Source organism: Rhincodon typus, chromosome 1, assembly GCF_021869965.1.
Source record: "Rhincodon typus isolate 14 chromosome 1, sRhiTyp1.1, whole genome shotgun sequence".
NCBI lineage: Eukaryota > Metazoa > Chordata > Chondrichthyes > Orectolobiformes > Rhincodontidae > Rhincodon > Rhincodon typus.
The window spans coordinates 159369685-159386120 of record NC_063332.1 but is presented as its reverse complement, the minus strand read 5'-3'; the positions used below and the strand labels follow the sequence as shown (position 1 = coordinate 159386120).

Sequence of the window (16436 nt, the reverse complement as noted above, 5' to 3'; positions counted from 1 at the left end):
CACATTAATAGAGATAGGAGAGAAACTAAAGATGCAAGTCGAAAGGTAGGCCAGAATACAACTACAGAGGCAGTTTGACTTGATGGGATCAGGGAATGGGACAGCACAACAGAAACAGTTGCAAGGATTTGCTTAATCTGATGGCATGATTTTCCATTTCCTGACGTGGTGAGAATTATAGTGAGTATGAGTTACTGGAGAGACAGTCCAAAAACTAGATTTGTACAATCGAGGTAGACTTCTGCAATTATGTCCTCCCTCATTAGAAGGTGAGATGATTTTCTTGCTATCAGGTGACAAGAAGCCTATATACATGTTACATCTCATTAGTACATCTATATCACATCTCATTAATTGCCCAAATCACTGGAATTAACTTCACTTTCCCAATCAAGGTACTCTTTGGTTCAAAAACCAAGGGTGTACTTGTTTGTTTTCTGGCTGTCAGGTTGGGACAGTATGCGACATGAATTGCCTCTACCGAAATCTTCTCAATGATCCTGGTTTTCACTTTTGTTGCAACCTCCACAGCTTGCAAAGAAATCAAGGTAAGTTGTATGCCCAGACAATTGCTCCATCCAACTGGGTAATGGCAATACGCTAGCTTCTGCTTCACAAGTAGCACTTACACAGTCAAAGTTGGGCAGAATCTTTTGTCTTCGAATGTCTACTAACTAGAGCATAAAAGGAAAGTAGGTACCTTGTGGTTAGGATACTCAAGCCCAGAAGGCAAGGAAAGAGCATGTGGCTGTAGGCAGCAGTGAAGCATCAATGTGAAAGGGAGGTAACATGTTGCTGAAGGGCATGGTGCTGTGTCAAAGCCAGAAGTGGCGTATTTGTTTGGAGCATGGCAAAAACACCGTTTTTACATGAACATCATAGTGATATGTGAAATGCAAAGCAGGAGTTTTCAGTGGGGGTTGGGGGGGGTGCCTGCAGTCAATCAGGTGGTTGATTCAATGCAAGAACAAAACCATTCTGGGACTCGTTGGTCGCACTGTTGGGGCTGTATTACAAATTCAATCCGGGAAGATGGGCGGCAGCTGACCGGGGGTCAAGGAAGTCACAATCATTCTGTCACTAATTTGGACAGGGTACAGAGCTAGCAAGGGCATCAAAACCTTGCTTATTAGGGACTCTGGGGATAAAACATAAAATGAAGAAGTTCAACCAAAACCAGGGAAAGGGTGAAGGGTCATCCAGGAAACAGGGCGAAGGGTCATCCAGGAAACAGGGCTCGTGATACAGTTGGGGAGTTGAAAAATGAGGGGGAGGTTGTGGGTCACAGGCAAATCCTGCAAGTCAGCGCAATGAATGTAAATTTTGAAACTCACAATATTCATCCAAAAATCAACTGTAATATTAAGGGTTTATTGTGCAAAACAATATCCAAAGTGGGAAGAGTGAAAAACTGTGTTTTGAAACAGGGCAGAACCCAGGGCTAGAATATGAAACCATCCATACAGCTGCTCCAGGAATTAGAATGTATTAATGATACACTATCCATCTGCCTTGAATTCAAAGTTAATCAGCACGCCAACTGACTTCATACCATCCAAGCTGCTCTTGTGGCAGAGTGGTAGTGCCCCTAATTCTATACCAGAAAGTTCAAGGCCCATCTGCCAGAGTGGTGTCACATCATGTCTGAGCTGACTGGTTTAAAAGAAAAAAAGACACATGTCATCCAATTAGGACCTAATCTGGAGAAGACCTGAATGGGAGTACATTGAGGACTGATTGGCATCTTGTGATCTCTCAGATCAACAAGAGTCAAGGGAGCAGAGCACATTCACTCAAAGCATCATCTCCTTCATTGACCAAACCAGACAGGTTCCCAGACTGCAAGTTATCACATTACAGCTGCTGTATCCTCACACACAAGCCAAAGTGTGCTAGAAGAGGGTTCCTGCAGTAGGGTTGGGGAGGGGAGTTGGAGTAACTCTGGTAGCTGCTTCATACCAAAGCCACAATGACAAAATACACACTACTGTGTATGGGGAGGGATACTGTGCGGCAAGAAGGTAATCAGCAATAGTACATGTTTCCGAGCTCCTGTGATGTTGATGGTAAGGTGCGTTTTTGCTCTTCAAACTTGAAATTTGAAATGAGCAGTGAGGTATATAGGAGGTGTGTTTAAGGGGATGGTTGGTAATTGATAAAAGACAGGTTTAACTTGACATCTAGATTGATCCTGGAATGTTGAGAATTTTGGGAGGGTCCTAATAGTGTTTAGGTGGGGTTTCAACCCATGAACAAATCCTTAATATCAAAACAGGCTGGGTACTAAACTTTGCTTGATAACACTACTATTAGATATCTCAGGGCATGTTAATAAATTAAAGATGTTCAATGAATTTAAATGGTTATTGCTGACTCAGGTAATATTTGAATACAGGACTGAATTAGCACTTCGTGTAAGAAAATGTTGGCACAAAATCTATTAAATAAAACCATTAATTGTCTGGTGACGCATGAGCTCTTGAAACACAAATTTTCCATTAAAAATTCACTTGAGCCAAAATATTTCCAGAATTATTTTCCGTAGAGTTTAATATGCAAAACTGAAGGTTGTACTGGATTCTACTTGAGCACTTTCCAGATGCTTTGCCTTACCAGTTTCAAGTTTTGATTGGCCACTTGAAGCTGCTGATTAAGTTGTCGAAAGTGGGCCAACTGTTCCTGGAAAAAAAAACAGTACCAAAGATTTATGCACTTGCTGGTGGATCACAGAAACGTGCAATTTATCAATCAGCACACAGCAACTTGAAAAAAAAACTGAAAAATGATCATTTTAACAAGGTAAATCTCTCTATTTTTCTGATGTGGAAATGTACAATGTTCATTTAGCTCAATGAGATACAAAAATATTAAGGATGTCATACATTCCATTGTTGTTGGTCAAAGGCATGATTCTGAGTCTCTGACACATGATCTTGATACATCTGTTGCATTCGATCTAAAGCTTGGGAAACTGACTGCCATAACTCCAAGGCTAGGTCTTTTTCCTAAAAAAACAAGGCAAACCAGTTAGGGAATACTTTTTCCATCAGTAAGGAGATGCAGAATGCCACAAATTCCTGAACTGTAAATCACATTGAATTTGATTTCACTTTTTGCTAAATGATTGTCATAGACTCTGAAAGTTCAGAGGTGTATGCCATTTCAGTGCTTACTAAGGACTTTTTTTGGTAATTTGCTACTCTTACTTTGTTTTTGACCTAAAGGTTCAAAATAGTAGGTTTGACATATACTGTTTCTTTTCTTTGCGTCTGTGTTAAACCCACTATCATTTTAATATGTTCCCTCACTCTAAATTTAAGCTTGTCAACTTGAAACCTTCAATCACTCCATCACATTGGATAACCAAGTTAAAAATATATTCATTTCCCCACTAGTGCACACTTAACTATTTTTTTCCTCTCGGGTTACTATCTACCATCCCCTCGACTGCCTACCTGTTTCTCACTCCATCTCTCTGGGCTCCATGGCTGCCACCCTCTATCATCAACATAATACCACTTTTTCCCAGATGCCATCAATTCTAAAGAAGGGTTACTGGACTTGAAATGTTAACTCTGCGTTTCTCTCCACAGATTCTGCCAGACCTAGCCAGACAATTTTTCTGTTTCAGTGGTGAAAATATTTTCCCCTAGCTGAACTGATACTCAATGTAGCATCTTCTGAATTATCACAAAGCAGAAAAGCACTCAGTTAACTGGGATCAGTTAGATTTCTTAATAAACACAATAATTGATTTATTATCAAAGTAAAACTTATTCAAAAAAGTTGCATTAATTGGTTAACATACATAGTTGGTAGTATAGAAATATGCTTTTCAAAGAACAAAGGACAAAGAAAATTACAGCACAGGAACAGGCCCTTCGGCCCTCCAAGCCTGCACCGATCCAGATCCTCTATCTAAACCTATTGCCTATTTTCCAAGGATCTGTTTCCCTCTGCTCCCTGCCCATTCATGTATCTGTTTAGATACATCTTAAATGACGCTATCATGCCCGGCTCTACCACCTCCGCTGGCAACGTGTTCCAGGCACCCACCACTCTCTGCGTAAAGAACTTTCCACGCATATCTCCCTTAAACTTTTCCACTCTCACCTTGAAATCGTGACCCCTAGTAACTGAGTCCCCCACTCTGGGAAAAAGCTTCTTGCTATCCACCCTGTCTATACCTCTCACGATTTTGTAGACCTCAATCAGGTCCCCCCCTCAACCTCTGTTTTTCTAATGTAAATAATCCTAATTTACTCAACCTCTCTTCATAGCTAGCGCCCTCCATACTAGGCAACATCCTGGTGAACCTCCTCTGCACCCTTTCCAAAGCATCCACATCCTTTCGGTAATGTGGCGACCAGAACTGTACGCAGTATTCCAAATGTCGTCGAACCAAAGTCTTATACAACTGTAACATGACCTACCAACTCTTGTACTCAATACCCCGTCCGATGAATGAAAGCATGCCATATGCCTTCTTGACCACTCTATCGACCTGCGTTGCCACCTTCAGGGTACAATGGACCTGAACACCCAGATCTCTCTGTGCATCAATTTTCCCCAGGGCTTTTCCATTTACCGTACAGTTCGCTCTTGAATTGGATCTTCCGAAATGCATCACCTCGCATTTGCCTGGATTGAACTCCATCTGCCATTTCTCCGCCCAACTCTCCAATCTATCTATATTCTGCTGCATTCTCCGACAGTCCCCTTCACTATCTGCTACTCCACCAATCTTAGTATCATCTGCAAACTTGCAAATCAGACCATCTATACCTTCCTCCAGATCATTTATGTATATCACAAGCAACAGTGGTCCCAACACGGATCCCTGTGGAACACCACTGGTCACAGTTCTCCATTTTGAGAAACTCCCTTCCACTACAACTCTCTGTCTCCTGTTGCCCAGCCAGTTCTCTATCCATCTAGCTAATACACCCTGGACCCCATGCGACTTCACTTTCTCCATCAGCCTACCATGGGGAACGTTATCAAACGCCTTACTGAAGTCCATGTATATGACATCTACAGCCCTTCCCTCATCTATCAACTTTGTCACTTCCTCAAAGAATTCTATCAAGTTGGTAAGACATGACCTTCCCTGCACAAAACCATGCTGCCTATCACTAATAAGCCCATTTTCTTCCAAATGTAAATAGATCCTATCCCTCAGTATCTTCTCCAGCAGCTTCCCCACCACTGACATCAGGCTCACCTGTCTATAATTACCTGGATTATCCTTGCTACCCTTCTTAAACAAGGGGAAAACATTAGCAATTCTCCAGTCCTCCGGGACCTCACCCGTGCTCAAGGATGCTGCAAAGATATCTGTTAAGGCCCCAGCTATTTCCTCTCTTGCTTCCCTCAGTAACCTGGGATAGATCCCATCCGGACCTGGGGACTTGTCCACCCTAATGAATACCCAACACTTCCCCCCTCCTTATGCTGACTTGACCTAGAATAATCAAACATCTATCCCTAACCTCAACATCCATCATGTCCCTCTCCTTCGTGAATACCGACGCAAGGTACTCATTAAGAATCTCACTCATTTTCTCTGACTCCTCGCATAACTTCCCTCCTTTGTCCTTGAGTGGGCCAACCCTTTCTCTAGTTACCCTCTTGCTCCTTATGTATGAATAAAAGGCTTTGGGATTTTCCTTAACCCTGTTTGCTAAAGATATTTCATGATCCCTTTTAGCCCTCTTAATTCCTCATTTCAGATTGGTCCTACTTTCCCGATATTCTTCCACAGCTTCACTGTTTTCAGTCGCCTAGACCTTATGTATGCTTCCTTTTTCCTCTTTGCTAGTCTCACAATTTCACCTGTCATCCATGGTTCCCTAATCTTGCCCTTTCTATCCCTCATTCCCACAAAATAATTCCAAAACACACACACATTCTTCAGGAAAAGAGAAAACAAAATGGATTTCTCTGGAGAGATTGGCTTTCTGGAAGATAATACTTTAGACAATGAGTTATTCTTGAAGGCAAAAGGAAGAAATGTAGTGTGTTACAAAGTCTGGTGTTCTGGCGTTCTGCTGTCCTGTCACACGAAAAACGCACACTTATCTCCCAAGCTGTTCAGACATAGCCTGTTGGGGAAATACAATCTTGAGAAGTTCCTCCAATCAGTCTTTCAGAAAAACAAATAGATTTCACCAAGAACTCCACAAGAAGCTTTTCATTTCAGAAATGAGAGAGATCAATTGGGCCGCCCTGCCTCACAGATTTCTTGCCTCTAACAGAAAACCTGATTCCAAAACAAGCCTCAACCTGTCACTCTTCAAACAACCCCAGCAGGACTCTGGATATTTTCTGATCAACCTGTTCAGAGATGTTATTACGCACCTCTGAAGCAAACGGGACTTGAACCCACGTCTTCTAGCTCAGAGGTAGGGACGCTATCACTGCACTTCAAGAGCTTCCCAGCATGGCTTTACAGCAAAGCAAGCCATTATCAGTCATGTGATTTAGCAACATAGAAAGTCGGAACAGGAGTAGACCATTTGGCCCTTTGACCTACTCTGCCATTCACCATGTTCGTAGCTGGTCATTCAACGCAATAGCCTGTTCCTATGTTTTGCCTACATTCTTTGATCCTTTTACCCTCAAGTGCTATATCCAACTCCTTTTTGAAATCATACAGTGTTTTGGTCTCGACTTCTAGGAAGCTTCATTAAGAAAATCTCCAATTACCACTATGACTTTTCAATGACCTCTTTGTTAAAAAAAAACATTCGAGGTATTTCAACAAAACTGGAAAATAAATCAATTTTTCCACAACCCTTCAAAATTTAAGTCCTCCAAGAAATATTAAATATGAAGCATCTCCATTACAATGTTGCTACAAACTTTAAACTTGATCACAGTCGGCATGTGAGTGGCAGTGAGAAGCCATTCAAAATAATAGCTACTAACTCAAATCATAGTTGGCTTTCTATCTTTGTGAATGCAGACAAACTTCAGTTGCAATGTAAATCATTTCAATTCCTAACCAAACATGTTACTTTAGCATCTACGAAAAAGATACTAACAGATATGACTGTCTTTTTCATTTGAAAGTATATTCAAAGCAAACATCAATAAATGAGTGATTGGTCATTCTACTGGCTAAGTGTGCCATTATAAATGTGTTACATTAGTTTGTGGCTATGGTAGTGGACTAATAACCCATAGGTTGAGAGTTCGAATCACACACAATCAATTATGAAACAGCATTCAATAACCTTTTCAAATTGTGGATGTATGCAGAAATAACTTTGAAAACTGCCAGGTTATTACAAAAGAAAACAAACTGCTTCAGTAATACTTGGCTTCGCACTTTTAAACCAATGTAATCAAACTATCAGGTTGAAATCCCTGAGCTCCCTTCTTAACAGTAATGTGGCCTCCATATACCGTAAAAACTGCAGCACTTTAATAAGTTAGTTCACCATCACTTTCTCCAGGGCAGTTAGGGGTGGACAATAAATGCAGTTCTAGCCAGCGATGCCCACATTCCAGAAACAAAAAAAAAAATTCTTCCAGGTGAGTAAGCCTTGCTATACCATATGTTGACTCTACTGACCGGTGCAATTTCTAAAGGTTATAACAAATTAGTTAGATGCCAAATTACTGTTTTAAGCATTAGTGCAGGCTGAGAAATGTGTCATTTTGCTCGTCATTACCTACCCTATTGGCTAGACGTAATTGTTCCTTTAGGTTTCTCACCACTTCACCTTCCATAAAGTCAACATCAACAATATCTGCATCAGAAGGCAGGGACTCCAACCGTTTTTCAATGGTCTCCTGTAACTCTGCATGCAGCCTGTAGTACAGCCAATTACATTTATTCCAGTTGGAAAATGGAGTAAATCTTAATTACAAGAGTAACACAAACATATAACTTCACAGCAATTTCACCTATTTCAATTAATAGACATTAAAATAATCTAACCTTAAAATTTGGCTAACCTTACCTTTCATTTTCTTGTACAACATTCTCAAGCTTTAACTTCATTTCATTCATATGAATCTGTTATTGAAATAATGAAAAGTTGTTGCTAGAAAGTAGATTTAATTTATTTTCAAGAAAAATCACCCAACTTTTAAAACACAGAAAAGGGTCAAATATTCTTACATGGTGACAATCCAACTGTTCACTCATTTTCTGTATCTGCTTGTCATATTCTGCTATAAGAGGTGCCATGAGGCTGCCAAAGAAATGATGGAAATTACAAACATTAAACATCAGTAAAACTTGCACGAGTTTACATTCTGTTGGAAAGTCAGCTATTATTAATGTGATGGAGGTGATTTATGTGGATTTTTAGGAATGCTTTTGACAAGGTCCCAAATGCCTGATTGGGAAAAAAAAGCAAAAGCCCTTGCTGGCGAACTGGATCTAAAATTAGCTTCATGGTAGGAAAGAAGGGCTAATGGTTTCTAATCGTTTGCCAGTAGAAGCTTGTTACCAATGCCAATATTAAAGCTTTAACACAATTTTCCTCCTTCCTTTGAGAGTTTTGTACTCCTTCACTTTAGATTTCCATTGCATCATACAGTATTCCTTAACTGGTAAGTTGTGGGAAGCATCACTTTTCTTACTTACGTTCAAAAAACAGAAGATTCATGAAAGAAACTTAGTCTTAATGATTTTTTTTTAACTGGAGTACTGATCAAGTAGAAAACCCATAACACTTGCCGCTTAGCAATTTTGAACTAATGCCTGACATGGTGATTTCCTAATTTTTCACTAGAAGACAAGTGTAAAACTAGAAGCCTGATGCAGGAGCACGCAATACTCCCAAATATTTTATGACATCAATATTTTCCTAACATGAAATACAAGTTCCACATCACTATCATTCGGGGATAGCACAGTGGCTCAGTGGTTAGCACTGCCGCTTCACAGCACCAAGGACCCAGGTTTGATTCCACCTTTGGGCAACTGTCTGTGTGGAGTTTGCACATTCTCCCTGTGTCTGTGTGGGTTTCCTTCCCACAGTCCAAAGATGTGCAGATTAGGTAGATTGGCCATACTAAATTGCCCACAGCGTACAGGGATGTGTAGGTTGGGTGGATTAGCCATGGGAAATGCAGGGTGATAGGGATACGTTAGGGGATGGGTCTGGGGATGATGCCCTTTGGAGGGTAGGTTTGGACTTGCTGGGTCGAATGGCCTGCTTCCACACTGTAGGGTTTCTATGATCATAATACACCAAGATGAACTTTACCACTTGTCTATGAGCCAGGGTGCTGGAGGATCATGTTCACCTAAATGCCGAACCTGAATCAAGAGAGAAAACACTGCAATTATGGCACTGATTTATCAAAACACATTTCTCATTGAGCCTTCCCCATTCAGGCTCTACAATTTCCAGCCATTGGTTTAAAATACAATACGTTTACTTTTAGAAGAATGACCCATTTTCATTATTTCACCCGAACTCAGCTTGTATAACTGGACTTTTGCATTGGCCAGTAAATTGTTGGGTTTGCTCCCAAAAGAAATGGGAATTCTGAAGGTTGAACAGAAGATTCTTGTTAATACAGCTTGAAAATTAAAATTGACATGAAATTTCATGTGGCCCCTAATCTTCAGATGATGTGATTTGTACATGCTGTCAGACCATGTGATTTGAACTACAATCTACAAATGAGGGTGCGAAAACAAAGGAACATAGAAACCAAGAGTTTAAGTCAGCCATTCAATATGATCATGGCTGATCCTCTAAGTCAACGCCATATTCCTGCATTCTTCCCATCCTCTTTGATGCCTTTGAAAACAATAAATGCAACTGTCTCTTGAATATATTCAGTGACTTGGCCTTCACAGCCTTTTGTGGTAAAGAATTCCACAGAAATTCTTCCTCATCTCTACACCTTATCCTGACTGTGTTCCCTGGTTTTAGACTCCCCAATCAGGCAAAATATTCCCTCTACATCTTCTCTATCCAGCTGTGTTAGAATTTTATAGGTTTCAATCAGATCCCCCCTCATCCTTCTAAATTCTAGTGAATACAGGCCTAATCAAACCAATTGCTCATTACAGGACAGTCCTGCCATCTCTGGAGCCTAGTGAAACTCTGCTGCACTCCATCTCTGGCAAGTATATCCTTTCTTAGATAGGGAGATCAAAATTGCATACAATACTCCAGGTGTGATCTCACCAACGCCCTGTATAATGCAGTAACCATCCCTACTTCTGAACTCAAATCCTCTCATAATGAAGATCAATTATGCCATTTGTCTTCCCAATTGCTTGCGGCACCTGCCTGTCTACTTTCATTGACTGGTGTATAGGGACACTCAAATTCTTTTGTTGAACCATACTTCCCAATATATCACAATTTAAATATTACTCTTCCTTACTGTTTTTTGCGCTTTTGTATCGTTTCATATTTAGCACATTGTACGGCATCTGCCATGTGCTTGCCTACTCACTCAACTTGTCCAAGTCACCTTGAAGCTTCCTTGCATTCTCTTCACAACTCACAATCCTGTCCAGTATTTTGTCATCTCCAAACCTGGAAATGTTTGGTTCCCTCATCCAGGTCATTTAAATGCACAGATCCTTATGGTACACCACGAGTTACTCCCTGTCACTCTGAAAAAGATCCATTTATTCCTACTCTCTGTTTCTTACTTGTCAACCAATTCTCAATCCATGCCAATTTAAGTACACCCTATCCCATGTGCTTTAATTTTGCCTACTAATCTCTTATCCACCGTTATCATTTACTTATTCGACAGGAGATTTGTTAAACATGATTTATCTTGCATAGATCCTTGCAGGTTTTTGTGGAGTCCCATTAATGTTTTCAAAATCTTCTGTTATTACATCTTTTATAACGGACACCAGCATTTTCCCCACCACTGACATTAGGCTATCTGCAAATTCTCTGTTTTTGCTCTCTCTCTCTAAATTGTAGTAATGCATTGGTCACCCTCCAATCTGTAGAAATAGCTCCAACGTCTATAGAATTTTGGAAGATGACCACCAATGCATCCAATATTTTCAGTGCCATTTTCTTTGGTGCTCTGGGATGTAGATTATCACTGATTTGTCAGCCTTTAATCCAGAACATCCCCAACACTATTTTCTTACCAATGCCGATTTCCTTCAATTCCACCTTCTTACTGGAACCATGAACCCCTAACATTTCTAGGAGATTATATGTACCCCATTTTATGAAGGCAGAACCAAAGCATGTGTTCAATTCTCCTACCATTTACTTGTTCCCTGTTATAATTTCCACAGCTTCTGTCTGCAAAGGATCTGCAATTGTCTTTAGTAATCTTTTTCTCTTCATAGAGCTTTTACAGTGAGTTTTAATGTTCCTGCAATTTTACTCTCATACTCTATTTTCCCCTCCTTGATCAACTTTTTGTCCTCTTTTGCTGAATTCTCAAGTCATAGAATCATAGAGCTGTACAGCACAGAAACAGACCCTTCAGTCCAACTCGTCCATGTTGACCAGATGTCCTAAATTAATCTAGTTCCATTTGCCAGCATTTGGCCCATATCCCTCTAAACCCTTCCTATTTATATACCCATCCAGATGCCTTTTAACTGTTGTAATTGTACCAGCCTCCAACACTTCCTCTGGCAGCTCATTCCATTTCATGCATTCTGCGTGAAAAGGTTGCCCCTTAGATCCCATTTAAATCTTTCCCTTCTCATCTTAAACCCATGCCCTCTGGTTTTGGACTCCCCTGCTCTGGGAAAAATACCTTGACTATTCACCCTACTCATGCCCCTCATGATTTTATAAACTTCTGTAGAGTCACCCTATCCCTGTTTAATTTTATAAGCCATGGTTGCGCCACCTACTTTCTTTTATTTTTGCACTAGACAGGAATGAGTAAATGTTGTAATTCTTGCACATGCTCTTTAAATATGCACCATTGCCTTGCTGTCGCCAACCTGCTTAGTAAGGTTCCCCAATCTAGCCTTGCCAATTTGTGCCTCCTACCCTCAAAGGGCACAAAAGCATCCCTAACAGAAAAATTAGACAGCATCCTCTGCTCAACTACATTTGATGACAGTTATTTATGATGATCTGCACTCCAGAATCATCAGTGACATCTAGCAGTGACCAACTGAAATCAATGACCATCAAATTAAAACGCACAGTGCTGCAAGCATATGTTGCAATTGTTTGATCTCCTTCAAGGCACTCAACAGAGTTCAACTGAAATCATTGGAAATCAACTAAAAAGAAAAAAGTCAAAAGAAAAAAGACAACAACTTCATCAGCGCAGAAGCAATGAAGAGGAGGAGAAATTTTTCAGAATTTTTCACAGTCCTGGTTACAAGTGTGATTATTTAAAATGGACAAATCATGACACTGGTCATTGTAGGGTTAATAGTATTAGTTAAGTAGGTTGTCATAATTATGATAATTAACTAACATGTGGTATTTTTGTTTTTTTACTATAACTGTTTGTGTTGTACTTTTATTATTGTATATTGTTAAAGTCCTCACCACTCCACTGCTCTCCTCCTTTCTCCCACATGCTCCCTTTTCCCTTTCTTCCCACTCCCCCTCCTCCGCACTTGATCCAACTGCACTTTCCCTCTCATTCTGCTCAGTCCCCCATCCTCCAGCCAAATTCCCACACCCCACTCTTCCTCCTTGATCCTCCACACGGCCCACTCCATACCCAGACCATCTCTCTTCTTTCTTGCTTCTGTCTCCCTTCCCACTCCACTTCTCTTGTGCCCCATTCTCTGCTCTCTTCCCCCTGCTTTGCATTCTATACACCCATTGCACTGCTTTCCTCGCTCTTACCCCTGCCACCTCTTTCACCTCACTTCCCTCCCCAGTCTCTTCTCTTGCCCTCTCCCTGATCTCCTCTCCTTTTCTAGCCCACTCTGCTCTCCTTTCTTGTTCCAGACCACTATTTGAGATTCACAAATTTAAAAATCTACAATCACTTCCACAAATTTAATAAACTGTGATTATATTCAAATATTTACTGCTCGAACATAATCATGTGAACAGGGCTCATTCCAAATGATAACAATTAATATCTGTTACTTCAAATTCGAGCAGTTTAGAAAATGAATTAATGCTTGGTTTCTGGTAGAGATGAAGCTTTCATTGGAAAGTAAATACTTAAAACCAACCTTATCTTTTGGTCCATTACTATAGCAATACTTTACAGTGAAAAAAATACAGACAATCATTAAACTTCTATGCTAGGCAGATACGCTTGCCACTTTGTAAGATGGTTTGCATTTAACATGTCTTTGAATTTCAACACTATTTTCAATGCCAAATAATGGGTTACAGGCAAAACAAAATTTAATTATGCCTAGTCCAGCAACAAAAATTAGGTTGGCAACATCCTGGCATTTTACGTCACAAGACATTTGTTCATTTAAGACAGCAAACTGAATGGAGGTTAAAAAAAAACTAGTTGACAACACTTTCTAGTGAAAGGATCAGATACAAGTATAGAATTTCTCATTTTTTACCTCAAGAAATTCTGTCGTTAACAGATTAATTCACTGATGTCTCATTCTCTCTACTGTGTTGGGGGAGGGGGGGGGGGGAGTGGGTGGAGGAGGAAATATGATGAAATTGGCACCCTGCAGAGATAACAGCAGGCTACACATAGGGAAGAGATGTCTTGGAGCGCTCAACACCCCTAAAATCTCACAACAACCCCCACGATCTCTCTTACCATCCTTCTCTCCCACCCCCAGTCCCATAAATGGGGTAGAGATCTTCCACCAAATATTTGAAGTTTTGCCAATTACAGGGCACAAAAGCAGGGACAATTTTGAATCGTGTAATACACAAGGTGTTCAATTCCAAACCTGGTACAGAAATTCTGCAGCAGCACATTTTAAAACGTAAATATCCTAAAAAATTAAACAATGCTTAAAAGAAAAACTAGAAAATACAATTTTGAAAATGACTATACCTGAACACCAGAAGATCTGGGCAGCTGCTCTGCTTGATATTGACTGAGCACAGCATTTAATCGCTGAACTATAGAACACAGAATTGAACATCATAGAAGTCAAAATTTCATCTCTTGTTTTTACTTCATTTTTGTTCCAGTACTGACAGTACACATAATTTTATTACAATCTACTAACAGATCTGTAGCCTTGCTTCAGAAGATCTAATGAGTTAATCAAAGCTGACTTGTCAAACAGTAAGAAGCATTCTGAAGGTGCCTACCCAACCAACATTCCTTTTTTACAGTTTAACTGTACTATTGTAACTAACTATGGTACTTACCCTTCAAACAGTGAAGAATTTAGCTCAGCGGTACCCATCTGGAATTTACTTCATTATTTAAGGATAACACAAGATATTACAGAAATTATTGCATTCAAACTTTCTGTGCAAAGAATTTGGCTCTTACTCTTTTGCAATTCATCAAATATCTTCTACATTAAAACAGTTCATTTTGCACATTCCACTTTTATCTCTGGCGCCTAGCTTTAACAATGAGAATGATGGAATGATTTACATGTGGGAAACAGGAGTTGAGCCAGGTCCAGTGCTTATTCAATGCTCAATACAAACACTTCCAGCAGATATCCACTCTAACTTTCATCGTTAGGTCACATATTGAGGCCCTACTTGAAATCAGCATGTAAAAAGGGCCCCTCAAGTGTTTGGCTCACTGGTTAGATACATTTGCCAACTAAGGTGTCAAACAAGTAGAAGGATTTATTGATGTAAATTTGCAAGAAAGTACTTCATCACTGAAATTAAACAAGTTGCTTCTCTAAAGTGTATTAAATTTACAGTTTGTTGCATTCTAGGGACAGAACTAATTTTATTTGACTACTAAATAGACAAGGCAAATCATTAATCAACAATGTAATGCTTATAGAAAAATGAGAGTATCACTTTCTATTCAATAGCCACATCTGACTCTTAACTCTTCTAGTTAGCTCTTCCCCAACATTAAGTTTCTCAGAGACCTCAGCCACAGGATATTTAAGAACTCAGCAAAAGGCGTATGATAAAAAGTAAAATTCCAAAGAAATGCATTTCAAAGCAGTGGCACATTACAACACCGACATAACATAACATAACACTTGAAGTATTGATTCATTATGAAGTAAAATAAAAAAGTGGATGGATTACATCTTTGCAATGCACCACTATGTATTCATATATCATAGGAATTACCTCACTGAAATGAATTTTACATAACTGTTCTAAGCTGTGTTCCATTATAGTGTAAAAATTACCTTGATCTCTCAGAAAGTCCACTTCAGGTGTTTCCATGTTCTTGCTTTCATATATGGCTCAGGAAACCACAAACTGTAGACTCAAGCTGAGAAACATACCAGTTTTGAAATAAAATATAAAAAATAATTTCCATGTTTCTGTGTCTTAGACGTACAAAAATCAGTATCTCTGACTACATCCTATGTCATTTACTGTTAATGTCACTTTCATAGAATCATTGAATAGTACAGTAAAGGAGACCATTTGGCCCCTCTGGCTACGTTGGCTCTTTCAAAGTACAATCCACTTAATCTCATGCCTCGTTCTTTTTGTAATTTTTTTCTCCTTCAAATATTTATCTAATTTCCTTTAGAGAGCTACAACTGAATCTGTCTTCATCACCCAATGTAGCAGAATATCCCAAACTACAAGGCTTTTCCTTATGTCCCTTCTGGTACATTCGCAAATTTCTAAATCTGTTTCCACTGGTTATTGGCTGGGAACCATTTCTTCTGAGGTACAGCTTTTTACAAGAACATATACTTATTTTCCATGTGACAATGTCATATTTTACCTACTGAAAATAGTTTGTTAAAAAACATTTTCCCACTTGTGCATTTGAAATATGGGGAGGGAATTAAATTGAAAACAATCCCTGGAAATGGGCATGGAGATAACAATGCTGTGCAAGATGATTGAATTGCAGATAGCACTCAAAATCTGTGCTGCTCATTAAAATGATTTCTCTGTGCAGCCAGTGCTAGGCACCCGCCTAGCTCCTAAGTGCTGCAAGCAGGAGCTCGGAGTAGGGCTACCATAATTATAGATGCCAGCGAATAAAAGGGGGCTCCCCAGATGTCACAGTACTCCTGCAAACTGTTCTCTGGACCCTCTGCAGAGTCCCCAGCTCAGTGTCTCCCACACTGTGCCATTCCTCATTATTTCCCAGGTCAGATTCACTTCCTGCTACACTCTCAGCACTTGCTCAACAGTGTGCTTCCCCTATAAGAGGGTGCAAGCTGGCTGCGAATGGTGTTAGTGAATGCCCGACTGACAGCTATGTGCCTTCCTTGCCTCTTCTTTGGTCTTTGGGCAGCTTGTCCTGCCTTACATGGCCTCTGCTCATTCTCCTGGTATTGATGTTTCCAAGAGTTATGCCAATTAGTGCATCCATATCTTGAAGTCCTGATTTACTCAGAACTCTTGAAATTCATAAAAGTTTCTTCAGCATCAGCT

At 39.9% G+C, this 16436-nt stretch overlaps 1 protein-coding gene across 1 annotated transcript in view; it reads right to left on the bottom strand.

Moving 5' to 3' along the window:
• Nucleotides 1-16436, bottom strand: part of sclt1 (sodium channel and clathrin linker 1) — an 88602-nt gene that overhangs the window by 59366 nt on the left and 12800 nt on the right. Inside the window, exons 2-9 of the mRNA XM_048596596.1 lie at nucleotides 15221-15306; nucleotides 13930-13997; nucleotides 9228-9280; nucleotides 8132-8204; nucleotides 7971-8026; nucleotides 7684-7819; nucleotides 2883-3005; nucleotides 2614-2679 (exon numbers count right to left, since the gene is read on the bottom strand). Of these exons, the coding sequence (XP_048452553.1) occupies nucleotides 2614-2679; nucleotides 2883-3005; nucleotides 7684-7819; nucleotides 7971-8026; nucleotides 8132-8204; nucleotides 9228-9280; nucleotides 13930-13997; nucleotides 15221-15257 (612 nt within the window). The 5' untranslated portion in view covers nucleotides 15258-15306. The remainder of the gene's footprint in view (nucleotides 1-2613; nucleotides 2680-2882; nucleotides 3006-7683; nucleotides 7820-7970; nucleotides 8027-8131; nucleotides 8205-9227; nucleotides 9281-13929; nucleotides 13998-15220; nucleotides 15307-16436) is intronic.